This window comes from Lynx rufus, unplaced genomic scaffold, assembly GCF_022079265.1.
Source record: "Lynx rufus isolate CCGP_SWC_20201006 ecotype Redwood Valley unplaced genomic scaffold, mLynRuf1.p SCAF_11, whole genome shotgun sequence".
NCBI lineage: Eukaryota > Metazoa > Chordata > Mammalia > Carnivora > Felidae > Lynx > Lynx rufus.
In genome coordinates this window covers 18,366,882-18,384,668 of record NW_025814825.1, presented here as the reverse complement: position 1 = coordinate 18,384,668, position 17,787 = coordinate 18,366,882, and the positions used below count along the sequence as shown (strand labels likewise).

The window sequence follows — 17,787 nt, the reverse complement described above, 5'->3', positions numbered from 1 at the left end:
CTTTAGTGAAGATTGGTGTGGATTGGGAATACCTGATCCTAGTTACATATTCATCTGCCAGCCTGAACTTGTATGCAGGAAAGCCTTTAAAACTTAAAAGAAAAAAGTTTACTGTGCTTTCTTTTAAAGGACTTTCAAATGTTTAGAACGTGGGCTGTTCTCTCAGGCCAGGCGTCCTGTCTTGAGAACCTTTCAGAGACAGCTGTCTCTGACAGAGAAAGTTGCCGGAGATGGGATTCTGCTTTTCCTGAACTGTGTTGCCTTGGATCACTTGGCAAAGCCATCTCTTACAGCTCCTTAATTTTCTGTGCTCTTAAGATACGGATGTTTTAGTTTGCCTGTGATTTCCTAGCTCTGGTTTTTGCTATGCTGGCCATTGGTTCCCATTAAACCAAACAACTGGGGCCCATTTGGCATTTGGTGTTTTAAAAGTAAACGGACACTTGAACTACATGACAAATGCTGAAAAACAAAGCCCATAGCATTGAGAACATAAAGAAACTGTTTATAATGTAAAGGTGGTTACATTTTCAGTCAATCTATCACTTTAATGAGCTCTTTGCATTTCTTTGATTAATGCTCACAAAAGGGGGAGAAAAAAATTGATGTAATGGAAACAAAATGAGAAAACACAGGGGAGGTTTCTGTGTGTTTTATTAGTATCCGCTGCATATCACTGTCTCACAATGTATACGTCTACCTTTTCCCTGGCATAGCACACGTCTCGTTTACTGGAAACAGGATCCGGCATGAAAGAGGGAACCCTATATTAGTGGCAAAACAGCCTTTGACCTATTGTGGTGGCAGCAAAGAGGGAGGGTCCAGAATAGGAATTAGGAATTAATAATAGTAATAAAGAAAAGGCTGACATAGTCCATGCCATATCGAAATGAAGAATCTGATAAGTAGGAAGACTAAAAATAGGACACATTGAAGACACTTAAAAAACATTTAAACATTAGAATGTAGTGATTAGTTCATAATTACTAGTGATTTATTTGCTCAGTTTAAAATAATAAATAAAGAAAATGGGAAAAGTACCGAAAAGGCATCTTCAGGAAGTATCTGAAGCGGGGAGAGAAGTTAGTCAAGGCAGGCTCCCTGGAGGAGGTGAAGGAGGGGTGGGAGCTGGATTGGGAGAGAAGAGAGGAGACGGCATTTCTGAAGTGAGTGAGCCTTGGTGGGAGCAGGGATGAGAATCATCAGGTGCCACTGTGTTGGAAACACAGTTTCTTCTGTGTTGGAAACCAGTTCTGACTGTTCCTCCCCTTGACCATGAGTCCCGTGCTCTTTAGAGCCCCGTGAGTATTAGCCATCCTTTCTCTGAGTTTGAGTGGCTCTTGTAAAGTGATTGGAGGTTGGCATAGCAGAAAACGGGATCCTTGAAGACTCGCTTTTTAATGTGTAAACTTCAACTTGTTATTTCCACCCCAGAACCTCTGTTTCCTCAAACTGAGGATCTCAAAAATAACATTTAGGATCTGTGTCGCTCAACAGGATGAGTCCATCTACCATATCCAACCAGCTGCTCTCAACTCATAAAGATCACATGAAGTTTTAAGGTTTCAAGCTCTTTTCTTTTATCAATCTATAATTTTGATAATTATCAATTGATCATTTTTTCTCATTGCACAAGTAAAATATATTCATTTAAGAAACTTTAGCAACTACATCTAAGCAAAAAGAAGAAAACACACATTCTTCATACTTTACCACTTGGACATATTAGTATTGACATACTAGTCTTGCTTCTGTAGATATGAATATTTCCCCCTCAAAAAGGGATCGTATATATTAGTATATGACCTGTGTTTTTCCATAAATATTTTACTATGACCATTTTCTATGTTAGTAAATATTTTTCTGCTTTATGTTTAGTGGATCATACTTCTCATAATCAGTTTCCTAATACTGAACATGCCTATTGTTTTCAACTTAACATTGTTACTTAATAACCACAAATGAAGACCGTTGTAACCAGATCTTTAATGTGAAGAAATTATGGCTGTATGTGCATATTTTTAGAAGTGAAATTGCTTAGGCCAAAGGGCACATAAAATTTTAACTCATTTGATTCGTATCGCCAAAGTTAATCTTATTTTTAAGTTGTAAGATGAATTCAGAGAGGGTAAAAAGCAATTGAGAAGTTGTGGAAAATTCACTATGACACTATGAGCTCAGGGGCAAGTGAAGACATTAGACCATATGAATCTTAGATTTATTTCCAAATCTGTGGTCTTAGTTGTGTTTGAGTTGTGACTAATTTTTTCCCCTCCCTCTCTCCTTCCTTCCTTCCTTCCTTCCTTCCTTCCTTCCTTCCTTCCTTCCTTCTTTCCTTCCTTCCTTCCTTCCTTCCTTCCTTCCTTCCTTCCTTCTTTCCTTTGAGAGATAGATACTGGAAACAGTAAGCTCTTTAGGCTTATTTTAAAAAGAAATTGTCTGCGTAATGAAACTTAATGAGCAAACAGCTATGAGAACGTGGGTTGGTTGGTTGGTTGGTTGGTTTAGTCTGCTTTGGTTTGATTCAGACCCAAAACACAAACTCTAAAAAAAGTGAGGTATTTTACACAATGGGTGAGCCAACTGCCCAAGGCATTCATCGAATACCGTCTCTAGAAAAAAGTACTGTTAAAAATATCAATGTCACTTACTGTGAATAGAGGAAATGGAGGGTGACGCTGACCCACGTCTTGTGCTTGGTCACTGGAAGTGAAAAGGAAAGCTTGAATAAAGAAAGATACAACCATTTGTTTTAATACAACATCAGACATGCATGAGCTATTTCACCATGCAAACAGATATTTGGGTACTGTACCATTTGGAGCATTTTGGTTGGAAAACATAGAGGTTCAACTCAAAAAGGTTTAAATAAAAAGGGAGTCATAGAACTGAGGTGCCCATGGCTTCCGACATGTGAGCCCATGAGCTTGAGTGATGTCAGAACTCTGTCTCATCCTCTTCCCCTCTTGACTCATTTGCCCCATGGTGGGCTAAATGGTCACCCACAGCCCCATACTTACCTCCTTCTGGCTTTGCAACCACAACATCTTTAACATCTTTTACATCAGGGAGAGATGGGGAGAACATGGCTTGGCCCCAGCTCGGGGGACAGGTTCATCTTAAACCAGCTGTGTCCCCAGGATGATGGGCCTGTGAAGTCACACTGTCTGGCTTCACATCCTGCTGACCCTCTGAAGTCACACTGTCTGGCTTCATGTTGTCACTTCTGTGCCAGGCTGGGGACAGGGTTGCCCTCTCCCTCTCCCCACCAAACACTGTGGAATGGGTTCCTTATGTGGAAGGACTTGGAAGAGAGCAGATAATCAACTGTCCTTCTTCTGCCACCAACTGGTTCTGTGATCTTGGGCACAGTAACTTCTTTGCTCTGAGCCTTGGTTTCTTCATCTCTGAAATGGAGAGATTGATTAGAGGATTTCTAAAGCTCTTGAATCTCTAGCATAGAGTGATTGGTAAAGAGGCAAAGGAGACCCAATCGACTCCAAGCACGTGAGTTTTTGGTTGAAATTTCCCCGCCATCCCTGCAGCTCCCCAACATTGCCCTCCAGCACCCTGTCTCGGGCTAGCACACCTCAGGCTCCGAAGCGCAAAGTAAGGGTGGGAGTACCCTTCGGACAGGGTCAGAAGATGCTGCCTTAGTAAATCATTGTTTTTTATTGAGTCAACACTGGTCAGCTGCCTGGCCTTCATGACTCTAGGACTCCAACTTTGTGGGAAACCCTGTTGCAAGGTTAAACTGAGGCTTTCTCTGGACAGGTTGCTCTTGCAGACTTTTCCAAAAATCTATCTTCCAAATCAAGCCTAGGCATGTAGATTTTCCCCCTACAAGTTAGAAAGCAATTGTGCTTCTGTAGGTGGAATTTTCTTGACTTCAGCTGCTGAAGAATTTGTTGGAATACATACTGCAAAATCACTGCTGTGGCTATTACTGTTCTTGCTCAGGGGAGCTATTCAGATGCCTCATTTATTGGAGCTTAATAGATTAAAAGTCCAAATTGAGTCTCATGATATAAGCCTAATCAAGTTCTAATCTGCATAATTTTCCCATAAGCAGCAATGGGAAATTTGGATAATTTATGTTTCAACAGTTGCCAATCATGTGTTAAATAGCATTGTTGCATTTACTTATCAAAATATTTTTATTGATCTTCACTTCATCTGACATTTCACTTTGGGATTTTTTTTTTCTTTTTTTTTTTTTTTGCCTGGCATTAACAGGAAATTTAATTCATCTCATAGATGATGTAATATGAGATGTTTCTCTTGATTTTAACATGTCTTTATAGATCATTTTTAACGGTGATCTTTTCCTTTTACAACTTCATATTGAATACCTGTCTCAGCAAACCTAGATGACTTGGCCTAATTTATTTCCCCAGTTTAACGTAGCATATGGATTTCTAACCATCATTTATATGCACACAATAAAAGATAATTTGGCCCACCATTTGAACCAATTCCTTTATGTTAAATCTATGGGGGCGGGAGAGGCACTTACCTTCATTTCTCTCATCTATTCTAGGGGAGGTGATTGATAAGAATTTCCATCTCTCTCTCCCTGGAAAGGCTTGGGGATTTAACTAGGGGAGATTTAGAAAGTACTTTGTGTTTTCCCCCATGGAAAAGGACTGTAATAAAGCATTTATTATATGTACCGAATTGTGCATGCTACTGTACCAAAGCAAGTTAAGCATAACTACAATGGGTCCCAGTTGTTATCTGCTATTGTTTAAAAGTGAAAACAGAAAAAGAGTAGGACTGGCTCGGGCCTCCAACTTACCTGCCTGGATCAGCCCCTGAGAAGGAGGGAGCATCTCACACAGGGAGAAGGCAACATGGGCATGGTTATCCATGGGCTGTGATGTCAGACTGCCTGGCTCAACTCCCAGAGCCTCCATTTCTTAACTGGTTGTGTTTGAGGAAGTTCTTGGACTGTTCTGAATCTTATTTTCCTTATCTACAAAATGGGGATGTTAACAGTGCCTACATTCATAGGGTTGTTCAGAGGAATAAATGAGGTGGCCCATGAAAAGCTCTTAGTGCAGCTATAACACATATTGTAAGTCATGGCATTCCATTTCAAATCCCTTGGGTGCAAATGTGAGATCTGCTAATTCCTACATGTGTGCCCCAGGGCTGATTACTTACCTTCTCTGTGCTTCAGTTTCTTCGTCTGCCAAATAGTTTTATCTACATAAGATGGTTTTGAGAACTAAAGTTACTCCATGAATAGAGTTTAGAATATAGTAAGCACTCAATAAATGTTGGCTTTTTTTTTTCTTGAGGTTCTTTTGAAACTTATTTTCTTCATGCCTAGTTATCTTAACCAGTCTAAATCTAGAACTTTGTTTTGAGTTCCATATAGACAGTGATGTTGAGTCTTTCTCATTTTCTAATGCACTCACCTCTGCATTATCCTGGAATCCCACCCATTTCTAGCATTCCCTATGGTAGATCTTGTCTGAGCCACAGCTTTTTTTTTTTTTTTCCCCTACAACCACATGGTGTCTCTTGGATGCTGCACATAGATGCATGCATGCAGCAGATACCCAAAACAATTGATTTTTAAAATGACACCTGGGTGATCTCCTTTTTATCCCCTTTCTGTCTCTTCTTCTTGAACTTCTTAGGAATAGCCCAAATGTTTGTTAAATTCTTTAACTGGAAGCCACCCTAACTGAAATGGCCTTGTCTAATTTAACTAAATGTCGCTTAAATTACTTAAGATAACTTCCCTGGCAGGGGCTGAGTGCTGCCAGCTCCTGGAATAATTAGTAACATGAAAAGAACATCACATGCTGCTGATTCTGTTCATCTGAACGTAACAGTAGCACATATGGTTAGGAACACAAATACTGGAAAAGAAAGCAGAGAGTAGCAAAAGCCATTTTAGGAGCCTTAGAACTCAAGAGAGGAGTTTATATCCCTAAATAATTAAGAAAAGTGGGAGGGGCACCTGGATGGCTCAGTTGGTTGAGCATCTGACTCCTGTCATGATCCCAGGGTCATGGGATCGAGCCCTGTGTGGAGCTCCATGATGAGTGTGGAGCCTGATTAAGATTCTCTCTCTCTCTCTCTCTCTCTCTCTCTCTCTCTCTCTCTCTCTCTCTTCCCTCTTTCTGTCTCCCTCTGCCCCTCACTCCTGCTTGTGTTCTCTCTCTCTAAAACTAAAAAATATATAAACATAAATAAAAAATAAGTGGGAGATTACATCTGGAAAAAGAAGTCTCCAGAGAGATTCTACAGTTGCTATAAGGAGTTAAGAAACTTTCCTAGTCTTTCTTATCAACTAGCCCCCAGTTTTCCCCATACTTAAAAAAAATCCTAACCAGGGTGACTGGGTGGCTCAGTTGGTTGAGCATCCGACTTTGGTTCAGGTCATGATCTCGCAGTTCGTGAGTTGGAGCCCCGCGTCGAGTTCTGTGCTGACAGCTCAGAACCTGGAGCCTGCTTCAGATTCTGTGTCTCCCTCTCTCTCTGCCCCTCCCCCACTCATGCTCTGTCTCTCAAAAATGAATAAACGTTAACAAAAAAATTTTTTTAAATAAAAAATAAAAAAAATCCTAACCATCCATACACAAAATCTTCATTCCTTAGATATATTGGAATTCATTTTTATCACTGAATTCATCTGATTATTTCTACCAAAATGTATTCACACTGCTCATTGCCTTCCCATTACTTTTCTATGGTTTTCTCTATGTGAAAGTTCTTTCTAGAAAATATGTCAAAAGCTTCCTCAATTCTTTATCCATAGGGAACAAGTGGCAATGGATGCTGCACCTATCCACAAATATTTATTGTGTACCCAGTGAAACAGTAACATCAGTTGTCCAGTGTTTGAGTACTTGCTTTATACTAGACATTATACTAAATGTTTTTAATACACTCTTTCATTTTATCCTTCTAATTGCCCTATGTAGGAGACACTTCCAGTGTATATACAATGAAACAGAGGCTTACAGAGAGTCAGAGCTATGCTCACAGTTATGTGGCTCATAAGTAGATGAGTCAGTACTTGAACCCAAGACATCTGACTTCAAAGTCCATACTTTTAACTATTCCACACTGTTTCTTGTCTACAGGCCAGGAATTCCAAAGACGATCTGGGAAAGTTTATTTATTTTTTTTTAATATATGAAATTTATTGTCAAATTGGTTTCCATACAACACCCAGTACTCATCCCAAAAGATGCCCTCTTCAATGCCCATCACCTACCCTCCCCTCCCTTCCCCCCCATCAACCCTCAGTTTGTTCTCAGTTTTTAAGAGTCTCTTATGCTTTGGCTCTCTCCCACTCTAACCTCTTTTTTTTTTTTCCTTCCCCTCCCCCATGGGCTCCTGTTAAGTTTCTCAGGATCCGCATAAGAGTGAACACATATGGTATCTGTCTTTCTCTGTATGGCTTGATCTGGGAAAGTTTTAAAAAGATGGAAAACCCAGTCTCTGGCCTAAAGTTCTCATACAGCATGTGAAGTGAGCATGTTTAGCAGAGGGGCAATGTTGGTCCCATTTATGCCTAATGCCAAAAGAATGGAAAGGTAACATAAGGCCCTTACATCTGGCCCTGAGGATTAGAATGGGGAAGGGCCTTCAATTTTAGGAGATCAGGTAATCTTTGGAAGTCATTTGTAGCCTCAAACTTGCCTCTTGTGGCCATGCTTAACAGAGAGAATGGGGGCACATCTAAAGAATCAGAAGACCATCTTGGTAAGAGCATGGGCTGTAGGTGATTGAACTCGAATCCTTTCCTGGTTGAGAACTTCTCATCCTATCTCTCTGATGCCAATATTCTTAGTCACCTCTTCTGGCAAAATAAGTGCTGGTTTCTAAAATTAATTTCGCAAGTGTTAGTTTAACTAATGAAAGGAGAGTTTGCCAGTTTCACTCTTCTCCAGGTGTAGATTATGATCCCTGGAGTAGGTTCCATGTGCCAGCACATTCACATGCATAAGTGGAGCACTGTTTTATGGAGAGAGACTTCAAGTTCAACCAAAGATGTATCCACTGCAGCAAACAGTAATGGTGGGGAGCAAGACAATCAAGAAACGTGGACACAATTTGGACCTGTCCCTTTATCAACTGCTGCTATGATGAATGGGGTAGATGCCATCAAATGTCATTAAGGGCCGGATTGCCTCATCTCTTCTGAAGGAAGGTGCCTGAATTACTCTTTTCTCCAAGGTCATTTAGGGAATCTGGGTCAGTCCTGCCATTTCAAACCACAATTTTCCCATATTAGGACCTCTGAGAGAACAATGTTAATGAATTCTGTTTATCTTCAACACAACTCTACAGGAAAGGAACAGGAAAAAGATGAAATCTGTTTCTTTTGTCTTTGCTTTTTGCTTTCAAAAATGTGTGGCTAGAAAACTAGCAAAAGAAAAAGAGACGTTATCGTTGCTGAAGTTTTCTTGCCAACAAAAGCACCCTGTTCTTGGGGTTATGCATAGGAGAGAGAAGGACTTTTAATGGAGAGATGTCTTTGGACACCCACCATAGTTTGTCAGTTGCAGATGCTAATGGAACCAGGCTTGGCGACTGAAGGGGAAAATGGAATATGAAAGCAAAATGGAATAGGCCTATGAGGCAAGCATGTCATTTCTAAATGAAGGTTTCATGCAAAGGAGTTGAGTCTTTTCACAGCTGAAAATGGAATCTTTAAATAAGATAGAATAAAAGGATGCTTTGGCTTGTTGTGGGTTCTGTAATGAAATACAGTTTTCCTAATACCGTGTGACCTGCATTTCTCCCTGTTTTATGGGTGCTATTCCTTGACGTACAAACCCGTATTTTCTCAAGTCAGCATTTGATGATGGATGTCAAAATACAGGCCATGTATTATGCATATAGCATTACCGATTTAAAGTGTTTACTTGTCAAGTTGAAGAAATTCAAAAACGTCACATCCACTGAATCCGCACAGCTGCCACTTGCAGTTTTTCATGCTTTTGAATGAAACTTCTGATGAAAACAGTTTAGTTTTCCCCGTCGCTATTCTGGGGAAGAAAACAGCTAGCCTTTAAAATGCATGTTCTCGGTGATGTGGTTGGCTGAAAAACACGCATTCCAAAGTTTAGAAAGATGGACACTGCATTGTCACTTGAAATTACTTCCCCTGTGCACAGTCTATCAACACAGAGAATAAAATTAAGTGCAATCAGAGAATGAAGAGTAAATAAAACTTTTTTTTCCCTTCTGAAAGTATGGCATTCCATAGTGTAAAATTTATACACGAGCGAGCAGAAAATAGGAAAAAACCCTTTCATATTTTTCTGGCATTTCATGCATTATGCACCTCCAAAACAACAGGCAATTATTGAGCACCTGTCATTTCATTCCTGATAGATAGAGCTTCACACATACCATAAACCAGAGTGAATCCAACCTTGCTACGTTCCTGGGGACTAAGTTGGGCATCTTGCCACACAATCTTTTTGGAATTTTGTCCTTGGGAACTTAGCAAGTGACTCTGTATCTGTAAGCCCCTAATTCATTGATAAGTCTGTATAGCCAATCCACCAAGGGCAAAGAAGAGAAACCAAAGAAAATGTGAATGTCTATCTGCCTGTCCTATAAGGTTGGGGAGGAGATTGGGTCTCAACAACCAGCATGGAGCTCTTGGTACCACTTACCAGGTGTTTTACTTGATAAAATTAATTTTCACCAAATGAATATATTGAGGTAAATAAATGTCTCAGGTTTATAGGTCTCTATGCACATCCTTAAAGAGGCAGCCATTAAGCCTAGCTGGGATGATTTCTCACCCTCACTAAATTTGAACTTATGGTTAGGCCAGGCTCATTCTTGTATGTACTTGGGATTTGGGTCTGAGAAGCTCAAACTGCAAAAATCAGAAACCAAGTAAGCTACTTTCCAATTTACTGTGCCCATGTTTACCTTATGAAGTCTGTGTTAGGCACGCTGGGAGGTTCAAGGGTCCACTATAAGCTCGTGGCATATGCAGCAGTCAGGATGATTTCAGCTGCAAGTAAAAACAAAACAAAACGAAATCCTTCATTTTTGGCTTAAACAAAAAGGAAAAAATATGTACAATTGACCTTTGAACAATGAAGGAAGTTTAGGGGTGCCAGCCCTCCTGCACAGTTGAAAATCCTGTGTAACTTATGAGTCCCCAAAAACTTAACTACTAATAGCCTATTGTTGACTGAAAGCCTTACTGATAGCATAAATAATCGATTAACCTACATTTGGTATGTTATATGTCTTATGTACTATATTCTTACAATGAACTAAACTAAAGAAAAGAAAATGTTCTAAGAAAGTCAGGATCTTAAATTGTGTGTGTGTGTGTGTGTGTGTGTGTGAATGTATGTACAAAACCAATCTACCCTACCTCAGGATATTTTACCATAAGAAATTATATATATATATATGCATATATATACACATAAATATTATATATAATTATTATATATAAAATATATACATAATCTCATTATCATATTGTATATTAAAATCTCATTTGTATATACTGTGTATAAAGTCTCACATAGTAAGAATCCTGAGGTCAATTGGTTTTGGCTCTAGGGCTGGTTAATTTGGGAACTCAAGGATATTTCTTTCTATCATTAAGGCTGTCCATCATTCAGTTCAGCCAATGTCATTTAGTTGGTCCTCAGCCGGTGCCCATCCTTGTTGCAAGATGGCCACCATAATTCTAGGCACTACAGGTACCAGAGCAATGTCTAGTGAATTAAAAGAGAATCTCTTTGTATGTGACTCTTTTTAATAGCAAAGAAACACTTCCTAAAAGTCCCCGACAAATTTCCTCCCATTTCCCTTTCGCCAGAACCTATCAAAAACCCTGGCTTGAGTCACTCACTGGCAAGAGAATAAGTAATCAGTTGGTTTAAGATAATAGTCAGGATAGGTTAGGTTATGCTGTGGTAACAACAACCACACAAACCCTGGTGTCTTAAAGCAACACAGATCACCTTTTCACTCACTCCAAATGCTTTTGGGTCTAGGTTACTGTCCAGGGCTGCTGCCCAGCCTTCATCTCCATAGTAACCCGTATTCCCATGGTTGCCACAGTCTGGAAAAAGAGGCAGAAAGTCAAGTCAAATATTTGTAACAGAAGTGATGGTGTACATTGTTCTGTTCACTTTTCATGGGCCAAAGCATCTCCTGTGTCACACAGAAGCACAGAGTACAGTCTTCGTGTCTGCCTAGAGGGAGAGGGGAACAAAAATCTATGAGCAAGATCAGTAATTGGTGTAGAGACTCATTTTTCGGGAACTATAAGGCAGGTTAGAATTATTTATAATGGCCTCCTACTTTGTGCTTCATGAAAGCAACACATCAGAGCTTATCCTGGGAGTGCTAATTGTTGACCTGTAAATAAAACATAAGCTACTTTTTTTATTATGTATATACATAATATTCATATTATTCCCAAGCTTTCCATGTCTCTGACTTTTCTTCCTTCTCTTTCTTTTTCACTAGGGTTCACACCTCCAGGAATGGACAGATCCTCTCCAGATAACAGCCCAGTGCACGGGATGTTACGCCAACCATCCATCACGACTGGGGTCAACATCCCTATCATCACTGAACTAGGTAGGGGTGAAAGTCAGCTTTGGGTAGATTTTTTTGTCCTCTTTTCCAACCATGTAGGATATGAGGAAGTTGTCCTGTTTCTTAGCTCCTTCAGCATAGTGGGCTCTAGTAGGGCTTGTTTGGGGGGAGGTGGAGAAAGGTATGAGTAGCAATGTGACAGATTACCAAAAGGAAAACTGATCTATCTTTCCTCTGAGAAGAATAGACAGTTTCCTTCGTGCTGGTCACTATTCTCAAAGCAGCTTGAGATGACGGATTTGAGATTGGGGCATAAATTAGGGAAGGAGGAGGAAAGGAGGAAAGGCATAATCCATGGACTCTGCCTGGTGATTTTCACTGGAAGCACCTCAAGACAGCTCCCACAATCAGAGCCCTCCCACTGAGGTACAAAGCCTCAGGACTAAGCCAAACCCATTTTGAGAACTGGGTGGAGGCGTTGGGCTAATGTGTAATAACCCTCCATTTAATCTATCCTGGTTGAACTTCTCAGCTAAAGGTCATTTTCAGTGAATGTCACTCTGGCCTAAAGTAGGATGGGGTTTGGAGGGCCATGATTATTGGCCAGTGGAACCCAACTTTTAACCTGGCTGTGACAGTTTTTCCTACCATTTGTGAATTTACAAAACTGCTGAGTGGTGTCTTCCCCCCAAGACAATACTAACCACCTAAGGTGCTGGGTCTCTTTACGTTACAATGTTTCCTCTGTTATTCCCTCACTCTCTTCTTTTTCTGTACTTTCCTCCACTCCCTTTCCCCAACCCTTAAATGCTGTATCCAATTAGCTAAACCTGGCAAGTTGCCTTTGGTATCAGTCAATCAGGAAAAAAACAGTGGGACGCACATTCTAATGATAACTGAACTGGGTAAGAAGCACTGTTTTCCTTCACATCAGTATCTCCTTTTGTTCCGTGGTTGGTGTTTCCAACTATCATCGGCTTGTTTTTTTATTTCACCGGCTGTAACAGAAAGACTACCCCATGGCACTGCTTTGAATGTGTTTTATTTGTGGCTCTGGTTGGAATCGACTGTCTTGTTCTGGCCTTTCTTAATGATTTTTTTCCCCACACAGCATCAGTAAACCTTTGATCACACCCATCTGACCTGGCAGTTGTTTCCAAAGCATCTTTGCTCTAATTCATTTTCTTTGGCCTGGGCCTTTTTTTTTTTTTTTTTCTTTTCCATGTGTCCCCCTGCTTCCCCGCCTTCTCCCTCATATTCCTCTTCCAACATACTGTCAGTTTGACTGACATGTCTTCACAGCTCTCAGAGGAAGCCAAAGGAGAAATATAAAAATTTTAAGATAAGAAACCTAAGACGGAGCCTTCCCTCCAGCTGTTTATTTTCCTTTATTCTGACTTTATTTGCCTTCCCCCCTCTCCCCCCCCCCCCCCCCACAAGGCCTTTTCTCAGAACCTCTGGTTCTGAAACCATAAAAAGCAGCCAGCTCCCAGGGGACCTTTTCTTACAAAAGGCAAGATTTCAAGAAGGGTGCCAAGGCTGAGGTGAGCCACCACTGAGGCACAGTCCTGCTCTCTGACCCCCATCCGGCCCGGCCCAGAGCCTCAGGGAGATTCAGAGTGGACTCACCGGGAAGATGAAGGGTTCTGGTCGTGACTACATTTGTCAGGCCCTTCACACTTCCCCATGACTTGGTTAATAACTCTGTAAAAGGCACCCATCAGCAGCAGGTCTCAGAACTGGGGATTGATCTTCTAAATAGAGACAGCAAAAGTGCCGCTCTGCAGTGGGGTGGATAGAGAGGTGGGGAGCACCTGCCTTCGAATGACTCACGAATGAAACGAACATGCCATTCTCGTGGCCCCCAAATATATTTCAAAATAAGAGAGCAGGCTTTTAACACAGTAATCTTGCTTGTGAGGTGTCTGGAAACTAAGGAATAAATTGTCCACCATTCAGCACTGCATTATTGGAGACGTAGCTATTTATCAGGACAAATTCACTCAGGTCAAGGAGGATTGCACTATTTTCTGTTTCCAACAGTAGGAGAGGTGTCTTTTTCATGTTTAGAGAAGTTGGCTAAAAGCCTGGGTTTCGGGATTGCTCTTCTCAGAACCATAGGGTTGTAAGAGACCCAGAGAGTGTGTGCAGCCGGGATGGCAGGTTGGAAAATTCATCCAGATATCTCCATCTCAGAAACCTTTAGTGGCACTTCAAAATCATCACTGCCAGGAATTTCTTTTTCTGTTTGGAATTCATGTGCCACCAGCTAACTAGGATATCTTTATTTGTGATTAGTAGGAGAGAAAAGAAAAGGCTGGGTGGCCCAAATCGGAGGCAACAATGCAGGCATTCAGTTAGCATAATGGAATCTCCTGAGCCTTTGTTCCTCACCAGATCTCTTCTGGGAGCTCAGAGAACCTTCCATGTGTTCACATCATCCTTACCTTCTGCCTTAAGCCTTGTTTTCCTAGTGCTCATAGCACGTTTGCAAGTACACCATCATCCACCAATCACTTGGCCTCCCTGCATCCCCACACATATCTACTATTTACCTTCATGTTCTGAGTCACGTTCCACATTATGCCAACCAGTAGAATGCCTTCTAAAAAGCACAGGGGATGCTAGCACCAAACACGTTTTTAAAACTGTGTAGTATATTCCAGTCTTCACCCACTTGGAGAGTTTCAGTTGATGTTAGTGGATTGAAGGCTCCCAGAAGTTCCGCAAGAAGGAAATTTGTTTAAAGCTATTTCACCTGCTTTCCAGTTCTAGGAAACTGTACAACATTTGGGGAGAGATTTAAAAAAAAAATCCCTCTTAGCATCCACATAATGACTGTTCTGTGAAATAGGCTTTGGATAACACTGTCTGCTCTCCCTCTGAGACTATCCCAGAACAAAACACAGGATTTTCAGGGAACCCTGGTTCCTGCCCTGGAGCTCTTTCCCAATGACTGAAATGCCTGGCTCGCTGACAATCTACTCGTGTCTCCCTACTTGTGGCCACATCCCCTCCAAGTCTAGTACCTCCCGTTCCCCGTGGTCTTGAAAAGAGGTAACAGATGCTATAGCTTTTGGAGTGTCAGTGCACATGCTGTCCTTGGCTATTCTAAGTAATTGAAACCACACTCCTCTGAGTATTGTCCAGAGTTCATATTTCTGATCCACAAAGCAAGAAGTCTATACTGTAGCCTTTAAGATACTTTTGGGTAAATGGAGGGAAGAGAGGAAAAGCTACCATATGGCCCCAGTAGGGTCTCTCAGCAAGGTCTTACTTGCTTCCGAGAGAGGCAGAGGGAAGCTGGGAATTTTCATAATGTAGTGAGGTGGACAGAACATTGACTCAGAAAGGCAATCTTGAGAGCAGCTGATGTCTATCAAGGTCCTGGGCCAGGCTCACCAAACACAATCTTATAGGAGCCTCCTGCCAACCTCATGAGAGCTGCTATTATTTCTCCCATTTTACAGACAGACAAACTACGCCATGGAATGATGAAGTGCCTTGCTTGTACAGGGTTTATACAGAGCCCAGATTCAAAGCTGACTTGTCAGATCTTGCATTTTGCACCTTAACCCACTAGCCTGTAACTCAAGTGTTGCTGAGCAAAAATGTTCCCCCATTAAAATTTTTCTGTAGGGAAACAAGATGGTGTCACTTAAAAATAATTCCATGCCTAGCCTCTTAGCCTATTATCATTTATTCTGCCTCATTCAATAAACAAACAAAAGTTAAAAAAAGTTACCCAAAAAGTAACTTTCAGGAAAAAAAAAAATTAAAACAATAACTCTAGGGAAGAGAATTGGCAACTGATACATTTAGAAAGGAATAAAAAAAAGGAAACCTCATCTATTCTTTTCCTAAAAGCACCATAATTATTCCAGAAATCATGAGCGCTCATCTCCTCCCCCACCCCACACTTTCTTCCCTATTACTTGCTCTGCAAAACTGATAATTTCTGAAGCCAAGATGGGAATGGAAATTAATTTGTCATTTAATTTTTAATAAGTTAAAGACATCTCAGTGACACAGCCAATCAGTCTGCGCGTGCCTGCCGGAGGAGTCCTTGAGGAATCCTCAGATGGAAATGAACTACAGCATCAAATGCTGCATCTACTTTAGCTGAAGCACATAAAAGATTGAGCTGTTTAGAAGGGGAAAGGGAGAACGTGGGCGTCCCCATGCAACTCGGAATGCACAGCAAGTCTGTATCAGCAAGCAGCTGGAGACAGCCAGGAATCCATCCCACCTGGGGTCACCGGTCTGTCAGACAGGGCCTGTCAGTGTGTGCCTAGATTCAGGGCTAGGGACACCAGGCTCTACCCAGGCTGACCCCCGGCGGGCTAGGTCCTGCCTGCAGGTGAATTCCTTGCTATGTGCCTTTGCCGTGTTCCCAGTCTATCGCTCTTCAGTCTTAATAAATTGCTTTCTTTTCCTGTGGCTAAACTTAGCATCCCAGCATGGCTACTCATGGCTACTCATCCTTGAAATATGTTCATCTCTCAAAGGACTTGGCTACCGAAAAACACTTCAGGGTGTTCTTCGGTCATGATTCTAAAACTATACCAAAGGACTGACCAGCACTGTCCAGCAGTTCTCCGGCAGCCTGCCAGGGAGCAAGGCTGCTTGAACTCATTGCTCTCCAGGCCTGAGAAGCTTGAACAGTCACGTAGAAGCAGTCCATTGAGTCTGCTGGCTCCCACCCCAAGATTCATTTACAGCTTCTCCCATGCTTTTCTTTCTTTTTCAGTGACTTCAGTGTTGCTAAACAAGTAGCCTGCTCTCTTTCTCTGGCTTCACTGTTTGTGTATGGTCCTTGGAGCTAATTCTCATTTTACACTTTTTCTAGTGAACGATACTAATGTTCAGTTTTTGGACCAAGACGATGATGACGATCCCGACACAGAACTGTACCTCACGCAGCCATTTGCATGCGGGACAGCATTTGCAGTCAGTGTCCTGGACTCCCTCATGAGTGCGGTGAGTGGGTGCGGGATATGGGACTGGAGCACCTCTGACCTCCAACGTTAGCAGCCTAAGCCCGGAGCTTGAGCTCCCAGGGAGAGCATGACCACGCAAAGCTTGCAGTCTAGAAGGGGATACCGATGTTAGTCAGACTGCTGTGTAACTAACACAATATTTGGTTATGAATTCTTGAAAGTGTGAGGAAGGTAAGGAAGAGGGGAGATTTTGTGGGAAGAGCATCCCCTGAAGAAGAAAAGCAAATGCAAAGGCCTGGCGGTGAGGGAAACTGACAATCTTAAGGAGGCCAAAGAAAGCCTGTGTAGTGGGGCCACAGTGAAAGAGGGAGAGGGGAGGGCGAGGCAAGTTTGGACCTGCAAGACCAGAAAACTCATTTTTATGGCTTTGCTTTTTTTCTCAAGGTAAATGAGGCATTGAAGGGTGGTTTTAAGCTGGCAAGTCATGTGATCAGGTTTATGTTTTAAGAGGATTGTCTTGGCTGGTGTGTGGAGGATGGCTTAGGAAACAAGATGGCGGCAGGAAGTCTGAGCATATGAGGCTATCAAAGCTTGGACGGGGATAGAGCTGGTGGAGCTGGAGGGAGTGGGTGCATCTGAGTAGTGTTGGTCAGGAAAATTGATAGGACTTGGAGATAGATTGAATATGAGCAGAAGATGGAAGAGAACAAGGTGTCAAGGGTGTCTCTTCCATCCCTGCCCATCACTGAAACGCAAGTCCTGGGAGGAGACCTCGCATGAGGGCCAGGCCTAGCCGTTTCTCTGCTGCCAGGAAGGAATGAAGCAGTGGCAAAGAGAGGAGGACGGGCTGGCTGAGGAGGTCAAAAGCATCATTGGTTTCTTTTCTAACTTGATATGCACCAAACAGTCAAGGCATTATTTTTTCACTTTTGAGACTGAAAACAAATAACAGTTAAAAGTAGGCCCGGTTCATGAAGCTATCTTGAACCAGAAAAGGCAAAAGCAGACACTAGAATAGGTTATTATTGAGGATTGTGAAGTGTTCCCACCGAATGTCTTTATTTATTAGAAAAGCCTCTTTATTTTGGAGCCCTCAAATTCACAATTTATGAAAATACAGACACAAGCTGGATAAAAACTGACCTTTGAGGAATCCACGAAAAAGTGTTTTATTGAACACATTAAAACCATAAACATAGCTCAGTGAGTTTTTATACACATGCATTCCTTAAAGTGCTTAAGAAGGCTATTCTCCTGAATGTGTTAAACAACTGATATGCTAATTATG

The 17,787-nt window shown here is 41.6% G+C and overlaps 1 protein-coding gene across 5 annotated transcripts in view; it reads left to right on the top strand.

The window, feature by feature from the left end:
* KCNMA1 (potassium calcium-activated channel subfamily M alpha 1) overlaps positions 1 to 17,787 on the top strand; it is a 731,687-nt gene that overhangs the window by 680,160 nt on the left and 33,740 nt on the right. For all 5 annotated transcript variants that reach the window (XM_047073026.1, XM_047073024.1, XM_047073023.1 and 2 more), the window contains 2 exons: positions 11,488 to 11,601; positions 16,409 to 16,539. In XM_047073026.1, coding sequence (XP_046928982.1) covers positions 11,488 to 11,601; positions 16,409 to 16,539 — 245 coding nt within the window. The remainder of the gene's footprint in view (positions 1 to 11,487; positions 11,602 to 16,408; positions 16,540 to 17,787) is intronic.